The sequence below is a fragment of the Sinocyclocheilus grahami genome, unplaced genomic scaffold (assembly GCF_001515645.1).
Source record: "Sinocyclocheilus grahami isolate Dianchi unplaced genomic scaffold, SAMN03320097.WGS_v1.1 scaffold469.1, whole genome shotgun sequence".
In the NCBI taxonomy this organism is placed as follows: Eukaryota; Metazoa; Chordata; class Actinopteri; order Cypriniformes; family Cyprinidae; genus Sinocyclocheilus; species Sinocyclocheilus grahami.
Genome location: NW_015505648.1, coordinates 84588 through 98603, shown reverse-complemented (window position 1 = coordinate 98603; position 14016 = coordinate 84588). Strand labels below are relative to the sequence as shown.

Genomic DNA, 14016 nt, shown 5'->3' with positions numbered 1-14016 from the left:
ATGATCCAAAAGAACTAATAGCTTTGGTTAAATAGATTTTGACAGCAGATTAACACAGATAAATTAATATTTTGCACTCTCCTTTTTTTAACCCAAAACTAGAAATGGCATTACCAAATTGAAGATATTGTTCATGAAGCCTTTGGATTAAATGCGTAATTGTGGTTTCATAAGACAAAACTTGGCAGATATCTTGCTCTTTTTTTTTTTTTACTTCTGTAATGTGTAGAAAACAACTTGAACTTAAACTAGTACTGTATATTGCATATTAAAATCCAAGCAATGAAACAGTCAAATTAGAATACAGATGTTTATTTCACATTTGTAACATCACAGTACAAACAAAAACTTTTCTGCTATAAATCCTTACAGTACTTTTCGGCACTGAATTTTCATGTTCTGACGTAGCAATAAAATATAGAACTTTTTCCTTCCAAATAACACCGAATTGGGAAGGAAAGATGAAAACCTTTTGACAATTGTTAATACCATGGTTACATGGTTATGGTGTGTTGGAATAGGGTTAAAACTAAACTCTGTAAGACAGTAGCTCTTCAAGTGCAGGGTTGGCAAACCCGATTTAAGGGCATTCAAAGTCTGACAGATGTGAACACAGATGCTAAATGGCGTGACTTACTGGCAAACACTTGACTGGTTAAATATCTTTAGAGTTAATTTTTCCTGCTTTTCCCCCAAACGCTAAAACAAGTTTCATTACATGAGAAAAAGAAAAAAACATGGGTGAAATACAAAAACATGCAATTAAATCAGATCCTTTACAATGTAACTCACACAGTGGCTCTTACCTGCAGACCAGGAAATGCTTCCAAGCCATTGTACCAATTTAATACTGGTAACTGAGAAATATCAATCAAGCATATCACAGACAAATGTGTGCATTTTAAATCCAACTTCTGGAAAGATCATTCATGCAACTAAGGTTATCAAGCAAAAATTTGTAATTTAACAGTTAAAAATATTAAGGAGTGATTACGACTTTATTTTTTAACTATAAATGACTTTTAATGGTGTTAACACTGAATACCTTTATGAACATTCCAGAACAAACTTGTTATTGACAGAGCGAGTGTATCTGCAACGTCATTATGGCTTTATCAAGAAAACCAACCTGCCTGAAGGCTCCACTGCTCAGGAAACTCACTCACACAAAAACAAAATCAAGAAAAAAAAAAATAAATCAAATTAAGTATGTTTTATTACAATACATATAGCAAAAAAATAAAAATACAGAGAGACACATTTACCCTTGTGCTATTTAACCCTGAATAAATGGATGCAAACAGTTAAAAGAAAAACAACAACAACATGACAACAATGATCTGAAGCCCTCACCAAGCTAATGTTGGGGACGTAAAGTCCAACAGCACAGTATGGTGCTGTGAGGGCTTCACTACTAAGATAAAAGCAGAAATCTTACTGGGAACTTGCCTTGAGCATGGAGATACTGTTAGGCCAGCGGCTTCAATATATTATGAACCTTTGTCTAATATACTGTACTTGTACAACCTGAATGAAACACAATAGGAAGAAAAGCAATACATGTATCAACTGTAACATTGATGCTGCTGTTATCTTCTTTGTCTTTATTTAAGGGCTGAATCCAAAACTCTTGTGTGATATTACATATCTCAAATGTCCAGTATGCAGATTTTCTTCAGCAGTGGGTTTAGAGCTCATTGGTTTGGCTACATTAAAAGCACAAGATGAGAAAACGTTTAACCTCCAAACCTAGTGGGATGACAGCGTTGTTTCAGTATCGGCTGCCTGGAGACATTACAGGTGGCCTTATGCCCATGGGAGGCCCAGGTGGGCCAGCTTGGTAAGGGGGCACCATTGGGGCACTCTGTCCATAAGGAGGCATGCCACCACCCATATAACCAGGCATGCCCTGTGGAGGACCACCATACTGACCTGAAAGCAAAAATACATATAGTGACTAAACACCTAACCTTGCCTAAGCAGTTAGGCCTACCATACTTAATGATTTAAAATACCCTTATTTTAATATGTCAACATGTGATTATGGTATTCAGTGATCTATAAAACAGACAGTTCCGGTCCATGATTATGACTGTAAAATACTCTTTAAACATACACCTCTGATTACATCTGTATAACTAACACATCATTAACACATTCCTTCACACTGGTGTTTTTCCCTCAGCATCTAGACGGGCTCGTATAACCCCTTTTAAATTTTTGCGTTCCGGTAGGCCTATTTGTTTTAAAAAATCCGGCATTTACAGTGCATTAGATCGTGACAGTGCGTGCGTGCATACGAGACAGAGCACGCGCGGGTTTGGATAGATGTATTTGGAGGTTATTACTCACGTCTCATTCGGCACAAATCCAAATGTTTCCATATTCATAATGTATTTGAATGTTAAACTATTATTTATAATGTAAACTAGGCTTGTACTTTACACGCATTCGCATATAGACGGAAAAGATCATCCTCTTCACAGGAGCAAAAACGTCCTTGGCATAACAGCAGAGTGGACCGGTATACTACGGTCTATTTAACCTGACCAGTGTAACCTTTTATATGTTTGGTTGACTATTTTATTTTGATAATGAACAGACTGCGATGCAAGTTTGAATTGCTAGAATATGTGGGGTGTGTGCGTGTGAGGTGCCGGCGCGATCGAACAGCTGAAACATTAAAAAAAAACTTGTTTATGGAGCGCTGCGCCACACTTCTGTTTGAAATCTGTTAGCTTAATCATTTAAGCCAGATTTATTTAGCTTTTTTTTTTAATGAAAACAAATTGTTATTTTAGGCCTATTACTTACATAGGCTATACATTTTCCTTAAAGCATCCCATTTTGACCCAGGGCTTGAAAACCTGTGCCTAGGCTAGTTAAGTCCATGCAGAAACTTGAACGATGCTCTAGTTGTGGCATCACCGTTTAGTGATATCATTGAATGCTCCGGGAAAACGTATTGTCAGTGTCGGTCACAGTGCCTTTTAATTGCTGTTTTGAATCCAACAATTATTTATTTACAAATTATAAGCTCTGATTATGACAAGTGTGGTATATAAAAGCTTTGTTTATTAGAGGAATATTTAGTTAGCTGGAAAATCTTACATCGCAACCATGCTTTTGGATGCCGTTTGATACCATATAGCCTACATTTATGCGGCTTTGTTCTTGGGCACGAATTTCCACAAATTCAATCATATTTAGGCATCGTTTCTTTTCCTAAATCCTCACCATCTAACCCTCTAATTTCGCAGGTTTATTTTATTGTCATTCACTTTTTATCGTTGTTTTCGCATCTCTTACTGTGGTAAACATGTGGAAGGGAAATGAAAGATTGCATGGCCATGAATTAAGAATTTGTTCGATGTATTAATTTGTTCCCTCATTTTAGTTAAATCATGGGTTAAGGAACAAAATTAATGAAACATGGACAGTGGCCACAAATTATTAAGTCGTAGGAACGAATTAGCAAGTTGTAGGAATTAATAGCCTATCCTTTCCCCGCAGTCCTGCAACCTTCACCTAATTGTTTCAAATATGAAACAATTATATGGGGAAATGACTGTTACTACATTTCTATTGCATTCCATGTTGAAGAACTTTGTGTTATTTCTATTTTAATGTACTTTTAAAGTTTAAATCACATTAAAAGCTTAATTTGTAATTATGAGTGAATGATGATGCATTTATATACTGTCACCCACAGCCGCTCGCACGTGTTTTGCGCATGAGCCGCACGCAGCCCAAAATTAAACCGCTTAATCGACCATCGATAGCGTTAATCGATTGCATCGCTTATCGACAATTAATCGATCATCGATTAATCGTTGACATCCCTACATCAAACTAGGGGTCGACCGATATGTGTTTTTCAAGGCCGATGCCGATTATTACAGATCAAGTAGACCGATAACCGATATTTTGAACTGATATATATGTCTGGTGTAAAAATTCAAATTAATGTCAAAATTAAGAATAACAAGGGCTCTGACAAAAACTGCCTTCCCTGGTGTTGGTTGAGTGTAGTACTCCCACAGTAAACTCTTTATTTTTTGGCAAACTCTTTATTTAATGGGTTTACCATTAAAATTAAAACATGGAAGAAATAGCGTATTGTGTGATTATTCTTTTAAACAAAAGTTGTAATAATTGTTGTAGTAGTCAGGAGTTAAAGCAAAAAAAAAATAAATCTTTTGACTGAAATTTTCCTCGGCCGAACCCCATTCCTCAGCCATACCTGTCACACACCCAGTTTAAGAGCAGTGTTTTTCTTCTTGTAATCAAGAGCGCTTGTCCTCCTAATTAAAAAAAAATTAAGGAGCACCTTCTGATCAATAACAAAAAACTCTGATCAAAAATTAGCCTTCTTAATATGAGGGGAAGTGATTTACAGGGGCATTTTCTTTTTACCTTTGCAATGGCATCATTTATCATCTGTAAAATTGAAAAATTTATGTTTATAAGCTTTTTAAAATTTATATTTAAAACAGTAAATCACGGATTTTATCACCGAATCATTCATTCAATTGATTCGTCTGAACGGCTTGTTCATTCATGAATGAAGCAAGTGACTGTCTTTATGAATGGGTAATCATGAATCACTGACTCACTAGATTCGTTCAAAAACGCACTTTCATTCATGAATGAAACACCGCTGTGTTTGCTTTTAGAGATGTGAAGCGGCTGAGCTGTTACTTTATTTGGAACAATTTTTGTTGATGAAATGGAGCAAAATCAGGCAGTACGTGTTTATTGAACTGTTGCATTAAATCAATATCACATTTGCAAACTCCTTGAATAATTATTAAAATCTGTCACTCTCCTTATCGCGATCTGTGGGCGCACAGAAAAGAGTTCTCAAGACTCAAAAGTACGTGCAAATGATAAGATCCATCATCTGTCATGATGTTATAAACGAGGAACCTGCGGGAATGAGTATAATTATCAAGAGTCGCAATCCTGCGCCTGAAATTCAAGACCTGCTCTGTGTTCTCTGCTAATAACCCGAAGATATTGATCATGTATTTGTCCTCAGGTAGTGAGACGACAGAAGCTGAAAGCACCACGAGCGTCGTACACTTTGTATGTGTAGAAAACAAAACCGCGCGTCTGTGCCATTTACAAACACAGAGACATGCAGAACATGCAGGATTAATATTTAAATAGTATTTTTGCGGCTTAATATTTACAGATACTAGTCCATATTGCGACTATTTAAGTGTACTGCCCTACTTTTGATGAATTCATCCAAACTTTGACAAATTCCATGACATTCTGCGTCATACAGTAAATTCCATTTATATGACTGGATTCCGCGATTCTGTCCACATTTTCCGCATTGCGGAAATCATAGATAATATTGAGGTGTTTTGCAACTTCAGTGCAACGTTAGTGGATTGTGATCTATTGCAACTTAAGCAACGTCTGCTGCTGCCTTACCTTTGAGAGACAACATGTTCACTGAAGCAGCTCCAGTTAGCAAGCGCTTTTGGAGTGAGAGTGAATTCCGCATTGATTGGTCGGACTCGTGACTCCCAACAAATCAGATGAGCGGTGGGCGGAGACTGCTTTAGGCCAGAGTGGTGAGTTCTGACTGGCTGCATCAGAGCCAAACAGCGCGTTTCAAATTTAAGTTATTTTATCAGCGAATCGGTTTTGTAAATGACCGATACCGATAATCACAAAAATGCTTAATATCGGTGCTGATCATCGGTCGACCCCTACATCAAACCCATCATTTCATCACAATTTCACCATCCAGTTAGGCACATCAACCATAACTACTTCAAAGACAGCCAGAAACCTTGGAGTTATGATTGATGATCAGCTGATTTTCTCAGACCACATTGCTAAAACTGCCCGGTCCTGCAGATTTGCTTTATTCAACATCAAGAAGATCAGGCTCTCTTTCGGAACATGCTTCACAACTCCTTGTTCTGTCCAGGCTGGACTATTGCAATGCTCTCTTGGTAGGACTTCCAGCCAGTTCTATCAAACCTTTACAATTAATCCAGAATGCGGCAGCAAGATTAATTTTTAACGAGCCAAAAAGAATACACGTAACACCTCTGTTTATAAGTTTGCACTGGCTACCAATAGCTGCTCGCATAAAATTCAAGGCATTAATGTTTGCCTACAAAACCACTGGCTCTGTACCCCTTTACCTAAATTCATTAGTTCAGACTTATGTGTTTCTGCAAGTGAACATCACTTTATTGTGCCATCCCAAAGAGGCACAAAATCACTTTCTCTGACTCTTAAATTAAATGTTCCCTCCTGGTGGAATAACCTGCCCAATCAGTCCGAGCAGCTGAGTCCTTAGCCATCTTCAAGAATCGGCTAAAAACACATCTCTTCCATCTTTATTTGAACTCTAACTCTAGCACCATCCATTCTTTATAAAAAAACATAAAAAAACATGCACTCTATTTATTTACTAACTGCTTGTTTTCTTAAAAAAAGGGGCATAATATGTCTCCTTTAAAAAAAAAAAAAACCTTGCTACGTGTACTGCATTAAAGGGTTAGTTCACCCAAAAATGAAAATTAGCCCATAAATTACTCACCCTCTAGTCATCCTAGGTGTATGACTTCCTTCTTTCAGACAAATCCAGTCGGAGTTATATTAAAAATTGTCTTTTGATCTTTCAAGCTGTTTCATGGCACTCAGCGGGTGTTGCATGCATCAGTCCAAAAGCAGTTAAATAAAATGCGCCCATCTATATATATATAAAAAAAAGGTGTCTCACACGGCTCCGGGGGGGGGGCGAACAAAGGCCTTCTGTAGCGAATCGATGCATTTTTGTAAGAAAAATATCCATATTCAAAAACATAATAATCACTTTAACCTAGCTTGTGCTCACTGTTTTACACTGGAAGCAGTTCCGGGCGGATGAGCGGCGCATGCGCAAAGCCGACCTCCATACGTCATCCCCCCGGAACTGCTTCCAGTGTACAACAGTGAGCGCAAGCTACATTAAAGGTGATCACACCCGCTGAGTGCCATGAAACAGGTTGAAAGATCAAAGACAATTTTTTATATAACTCCAACTGGATTCATCTGAAAGAATAAAGTCATATACACCTAGGATGACTTGAGGGCGAGTAATTTATGGGCTAATTAAAATTTTTGGGTGAACTAACCCTTTAAGCTAACTGAGACTTGTTATAGCACTTGCATATCATTGTTCTTTTGTTGATTTTGATTGCTTCCATTGTCCTCATTTGTAAGTCGCTTTAGATAAAAGCGTCTGCTAGATGTCTACATGTAAATATATATATTAAAAAATACCTTGCTATGTGTACTGCGTTAGGCTAACCAGAATTGTCATTTGCACTTGCAATTATTCGAAATTTATTGATCAATACAGAAAAGTCTGTTTTATGGATAATCAAGCAATTTTATTGTGTTGTGTATAACTGAGCTCAATTTATAAACTCGTGATGAAAAAAATCTCAAAATGTGTATTTAAAATACCAATAATATATAGGAGTAAAAACTGAATAAAAGTTTCTAATTTAAATGTAACCTTAAACAGTAATTAAAATACAATATCTACAGACACAATCTTACCATGTATGGGATGCCTCATTCCAGGCTGCTGAGGAGGTATAACCTGCTGGACAGGTATCATTCCTCCCACTGCTCCACTAGGTGGAGCCAAGGCAGCAGCTGCTCCAGTCTGCCCAGGCCGAGGGATTAGCCTCTGGTACCTAGGCAGCTGAGCCCTTCTCTCTTCCTGAATTGGGGCCAAGACAATGACAATAAAATCAGACACGTGCAGTAACAAGAACACACTTTGGACTGCATGTATTCTCACAACATCAGCTAACTCTTTCATTTGTGCTTCAGCAATATTTCATAATACCAGTTAATGCATTCACAATTACTTACTGTCAAAAAAAGTAGTTAGAGCAAAACTCAAACACTCACCAGCGAGATATCCTCATCAGGGTGCATCAACTTACTGGTAGCACTCAAGGTGGTGAGGGTGGCTGGCTTACTTGTGACTGTGGCAGGGGGCTTGGCCACAGTGCTGGAGGAGGCAGCAACAGAGGGAGTGGAGGAAGGCTGGGTGTAGGCTGGGAATGTCACCTTAGGAGAATCAGAGGTGGTTGATGACGATCCTAATACCGTCTGCTGCGCCTGAAATGAAAGCAACATTTTCAAAACATGTTCGCAATTAAGGCAAATGTCCTCCCCAATCACAGTGCACACTGCCAAATCATCATCATCTACATAACCTCTAAAGTCCAAACAGTGTTGCTAGATGTACGATAATTATAGTATTTGTACAATAATCTTGACCTCTGTACGATGTATGATCAATCATGAAAAACATCCCATAACATACGATAATTTCAGAATTTTGTGACACTTCAAATGATGGTGGCTTTAATCATAAGGCTTCTTATACTCATTGATTGTGCACACCTCAGAGTGTGTTAAAGGGTCATGAAACCCCGTTTCAGCACTGGTTAGTTCTCACCAGTTTTAAAAAAAAAAATGCTAAAAAAAGTGGTTGTGGTGCACAGCAGAGTGGAGGGGAAGAGAGGAGACAGACAACACACACAGCTTCGCGTTCAGACAGTTTCATTTCGCTCCCATCGAGTTAAAAACACAAATAAATGCACAGCCATTTGCACTCTCCATCGAAAACATGTATGAACGCGCTGTTGCACCTTTGATAACATTTAAGGCTTATTCTGCGGCGTTTATATAAGCCTTTTGATTGGTTGTGCCACGGAGCTGTAAAAACGGTTACACTCACTAAATGAATGAATCGCGTTTGTGCCGAACTTACAAAGAAAAAAAAAACAACCTCTCCTCCGATCCATGAATGTTTCTCTCGGTTAATGTGCGCGATGTGATCTCATTGTCTGAAGTGTCTGCCATAGCAAATCAGCACATGCTGTTGTGAATAATTATGCGAAGCGTCTTCTCATAGGATAAGAACCGATAAGAATGCGCAGTCTCATGCATAATTTAATAGACACCGACACGTCATCGATGAACTATCGTCCTTTGCCACGTCACAAATTGTGATGTCAACATGATGTAGATTTTAAACACGGAATATGAAAATAGCGCAAAAAAGCTTAAAATTAACCAGTTTTCTCTAACAGTTAAAATTATCGGATGCTAACATTGTCTTCTATTATGTGCAACACAAACACCTCTGCTAAAATCTCAGAAAAAGTAGTCTGGGGTTTCATGACCCTTTAAGAATGCGGGAGGGTGCCCTGCTTTTAAGTCAATGAGCACTATGTTGTGGTCCATGAGGGTTGGTAGAAAAATAACTGTATTCTGTATCTTTGACTTGTGTATGATAATTTTCTTCCAAATACGATCATTTTGAGTTTCTGGTACGATGCCTGGACGTTTCCAATCTGGCAACACTGAGTCCAAAGAGGGTATTATAGGTAGTACAAAAACTCTTTGCCACAAAAAAACAAAAAAACAAAGACAATTACAAATAATGTATATTTAACATGCCCAATGCAAAAAAGCATATGCATGCATGAAGAAACGAATCAAAACACCAACCAACTAAATATCTGCTTAAATATCAACACAGCTTTATATACATGTGCATATCTACTAAATGACAGAGACAAGCATGTCTGATCTGCATGTTGTGCTGATGTAAAGAGAAGCACACAAATTAGTGCGTACTTGGGAAGAGCTAGGGAACAGAGGCTTAGAGGAGGCAGACTGTGTCTCTGCACTTGCAGGGGCTGCGCTGGGGCTCGCAACACCAGTCCCCATCTGAAGCACAGAGAGAAAGGATAACAATAACAGTTTCCTTTGACTCCCTGAGAAAACTGAACCTTGAATTTAGTCAGTTAGTCTCTTTAGTGGCAAGATCTGTTTTTACAGAAAGAGAAGATACAGACCCTTTACCATATATTCTCACAAAACTGCACCTTTGGGCGTAGAACAGCTTGTCACTAGGGCAGCACCCTCAAACTGACCACTTTTTAGTGGAAGATAAGGTATAACGTTATCTCTGTAAGGGTACTCCTCCAATTGCAAGTTATCGTAACCTTAAACATACAAATTCTTATTTTGCTGTGACACTAGCTATTGTCCTTTACTGGCACTGTATTTGTCACAAGAAAAAAACTTGTCTAATACAATGACTAGTAACTTTTGATTGTTTCTTTAAATTCAATACCTTTTTTGATGATCCCTTAAGTTTATTTATTCACAAAGAGTGGCTACACATACTCAACCAGCAAATAAGTCTGGTTCTATATTCAGTACCTGCACAGCGCTGGGGAAGAGAGGTTTGGATGCAGCGGACTGTGTGGCGGGTACAGCTGGTCTGCTGGCCATTCTAGGAGCAGTGATAGGGGCTGCAGGTGCCATAGGAGGCATGCCAGGCCTGGCAACATGAGGTGGCATTCCTAAAAACAAGAAAATGATCAACTACCATAACCGGTTGACTAGCATTTTTTTTTTCTCAAGCTGATGTAAAAAATGCCTATTATCAATAACGAAACCACTATGCTTACACATAAACAATTACTCATGCACCAAAATTTTGACAAACAAAAATATCTAGTTGAAACAGCAAAATCAATGCTGGCTACAATAGTTTTGCAGGGCTAAAAAATAATTGACCAAAACTGTTAATCAAATAAAGCAGTTTAATTTACTTGAGAATAAGACAACCTGAACAGCACAAAGAGTTTAAATACCCTATTACCAACAAACATACTTTAAGTTTGGTTTCGATCAATTAATTTCAGTGCAACAATAAACATAATGACTGTTTATTATTAATATGAACTGAGTTTGAAGTAATTTATCACCAATAATTGTTAACAACACTGACCTGGTAGCATGCCGGGCATCATCGGAGGCATTGCTGGACCTGGGGGCATCATTCCTCTCATTGGCATCATGCTATGCAAAACAGGACCAAAGATAAATCACTGGACCATATATCAGCTTATAATTCTGTAACTGAAAATTAATATCCTACCCAGGTAGCATGCCTGGCATTACTGGTGGCATCCCAGGAATCATTGGTGGGATGCCAGTCAACATAGGTGGCATGCCTTTAGGAAGAGATATGAAGTATTAATGGGGCACAATTTTGTTTGAAAGGTATTTAAACTACTTAGGCTATTTTAAACTATTGACATGCACACCTGCATAGCCAGCACGTGGTATGCCTTGGGCCTGAGGACCAGGATGCATGCCTGCCTGGGTCATTGGGGGCATGTAGGCAGCCTGAGGCTGAGCAGCAGGCTGCTGAAATGATGAAGGTCCAGCTTCATCATCATCATCGTCCTCATCAGAATCATCCTGGTCCTGCTTCTTCTTCTGACTCTCTGCTCGGATAACAAAACAAGTTTATATTTCGGTCACAAATCAATCTATAAATAGTTTCTACACAAATTAGTTTGCCTAAGAACTATAAGACCATACCTTGTGACTTTTGTTCAAGTACTCTTCTCCGATCTTGTATGTCTTTTTCTGGAATACCCTCCATGCCATAGATTTCCAGTTCTATGTCTGTTCTTCCCGGTATAGCATTAGGAACTGCATCTATTGTTTCTTTGTGCACCTTAAAAATACAGATTAAATAGCTCAACAACCTTTACCAAACGTCAAAGCAAATGTATCAGTAAACACATCACCACTGTCCATACCTGCATGCAGTGTATGGCTAATCCAGGACCGGTGTACAACTTCTTGTGACATATATGACATTTGAAATGTTTGGCTTTTTGGTGCTGAATGAGAATCTTTTCATCATCGAAATCTCTGTTGCAATACCTGGAAGTCTGATTAAGGATCACACTGAGGGAGAGGAGAGAACGTTATGAAGAGAAAGAAATACAAGAGCTTGAGATCGAACTGCATTGTGTAAAGAACAAATAAATGCGCTGATAATAGTGAGATAAGCATCTGACTGCGGTTATAGATGATTACAGCCCAGAAAGCGCCTATGATGCCCAATACGCTGTCTGATGCGAAAGTGAGACAGCTATTGTGTCACAAATACGCCCTTAACCCTAATGAGCAAGATTTACTAAATGGCATTAAGAAAAGAAAATGCACCAATATGAAATATAAAGGTTTCTGTTTTTCTTCTGACATGTAATAAATGACTGCAATGTGAAACTGACAGCATGCGCTCAAATTCACGATCACGCTGCTGTAACGGCACTAAACAGGCCGCATTGGTAAATGAAAAGGATACCAGCACCAGGGCTTCAATTGCTTCTTCTTCTTTCGTCCCATTTTAACAATAACTCGTTATTGTCTTCTAAACCAACAGGAGAAAATGATTCAAACCGTCACCAAACGCAGCTTTTTGATTTCAGTTCGGAACACACACAAAAAAAATGGCGCTGCTCCGCTTTTGTCTCTCACCCACAATGCAGCGGGATACTTCTTCTTCTTTGAGGTTTAACAACGACTTGCATCCAAGAGCGTTGCATTACCGCCATCTTCTGGATCATTCTCCTGAGATGTTATTCCAGTTTATTTCCTCCAGCTTGTTCTCCGCGATCATATTCTCCTCATCAGACACGTTCTAATGAAGAAATTACAAATATTTTTTCCTGCTTTGTCTAATCACACCACTTTGCAGTATATCCTTAATACCTGCCCCTGCCAATCTCTTCTATATTTCTCCTCTGTTCTTCATAACTTCTGCAACTTAAAATGACATGTTCTATGGTTTCTAATGTCTGACAATACTCACAAAACCAGTAGGATGCTTTCCTATAATGTGTAATGTACTAATTACTGTGTCCTTTTCTTAATCTTGTCATCAATATTTCTTCTCTCCTAGTCCCTCCCCAGTTCCTCTCTGTATCAACTTTATTTCGAATGTCATACACAGGGGCGCCGCTAGCAATTTTGGGCCCTATGAAAGAATATGAGGTTGGGCCCCCTACTGCACCAAACATACACTATATTGCCCAAAATATTGGGAAAACTCAATAAAACTAAAAAAAAACTCATCGCCAAACACCAATGACTTCATTTTAGACACTTTCAAAACTGTGGCAAAAAAGATGGAAATACAATTTTTAAATACATGAATTATGTTTCCATCTTTGATACCACAGTTTTGGAATTGCCCTTTTCTGTTCTAAAGAAGGGCGTGTCCCAATACATTTGTCCATATGTGTACAAAGTCATTGGTGTTTGGTGATGAGTTTTTGGCTCAAGGTCTGCATTTAAAATCACACCAGAGGTGTTCACCTGGGATTAGGACTTGGCTTTGTGCAGACCAGTCAAGTTCTTCCACACTGACTGACTCAATCTTTTTTTTTTTAACCTTGCCTTATACACAGAGGCATTGTCGTGTTAGAATAGAAAAGGGTCCTTTTCAAACTATTGGTATAAAATTAGAAGCACACAATTCCCTAGAATAGCATTATATGCTTAAACATTAAGATTTGTACTCATGGAAATTACTAAAGTAGTCAAACCTGTTCATTAGAAGGGGGTGTCCCAATACGTTTGGCAATATAGTGTCCAAGCCAGCCTAGCTATTCAAAATCTTTGTCTGCAATTTAATAATATTGACCTATTACTTTTGCTGTTGCTTTTGACCATTAGGTATCAGTAACATAATTCATTCAGAACCTGTTTTATGGACATAGACTTTCTGTACCACACTATTCTGCTGATATGCAATGAGTTTGACTATACTTAATCAGTTCTATTACAGTTTTTCTCGATTGCTTAAACACTATTACCAGGCTTTTGAACTAAAATTTCAAAATTTCAAAATTTATCAAAAAGCACACCCATTTCCCTAAACTATAAACACTATTCCCCTTTTTGACACATGAATCAGATTTGTTGAACTGTCACTGCAAAACTCTACACACAAATCCCTTCATTTCTCATTGCCTACACCATGTTGTCATTTAGAAAGCACTAGCATTCAATATTGTTCACTCAAGTCAGCATAGCTTGAGCTCAATTAGCACGCAGTTACCCACGTGGAAACACTAAGAGTCAAAATGTATCACA

The 14016-nt window shown here is 38.2% G+C and overlaps 1 protein-coding gene across 3 annotated transcripts; it reads right to left on the bottom strand.

Annotated features, from left to right (window-relative positions):
- Positions 1–308: 308 nt before the first annotated feature.
- LOC107553300 (BUB3-interacting and GLEBS motif-containing protein ZNF207-like) lies at positions 309–12402 on the bottom strand. 3 transcript variants are annotated; one of them, XM_016235489.1, is made up of 12 exons: positions 12224–12402; positions 11670–11796; positions 11446–11584; positions 11166–11348; positions 10997–11072; positions 10847–10917; positions 10273–10415; positions 9682–9774; positions 7939–8151; positions 7579–7744; positions 1750–1932; positions 309–1527 (listed from the first exon to the last, which is right to left on the bottom strand). In XM_016235489.1, the coding sequence occupies exons 1-11, from the start codon at positions 12262–12264 to the stop codon at positions 1772–1774; spliced, it is 1413 nt and encodes a 470-aa protein (XP_016090975.1). In that variant the 5' UTR covers positions 12265–12402; the 3' UTR covers positions 309–1527; positions 1750–1771. The 3 variants fall into 3 exon arrangements, with proteins under 3 accessions (XP_016090975.1, XP_016090974.1, XP_016090976.1); XM_016235488.1 differs by having other exon boundaries at positions 309–1932; XM_016235490.1 differs by lacking the exon at positions 9682–9774 and having other exon boundaries at positions 309–1932.
- Between the last annotated feature and the right edge of the window lie 1614 nt (positions 12403–14016).

Excerpts from the sequence above, each read along its gene's own strand:
- LOC107553300 (XM_016235488.1), bottom strand. The coding sequence starts at position 12,264 with ATGGGACGAAAGAAGAAGAAGCAATTGAAGCCCTGGTGCTG. Across the intron at positions 8,152-9,681 it reads TGTTCCCTAGCTCTTCCCAA|GCGCAGCAGACGGTATTAGG; the intron begins GTACGCACTAAT and ends CTTTCATTTCAG. Across the intron at positions 1,933-7,578 it reads AATGAGGCATCCCATACATG|GTCAGTATGGTGGTCCTCCA; the intron begins GTAAGATTGTGT and ends TTTTGCTTTCAG.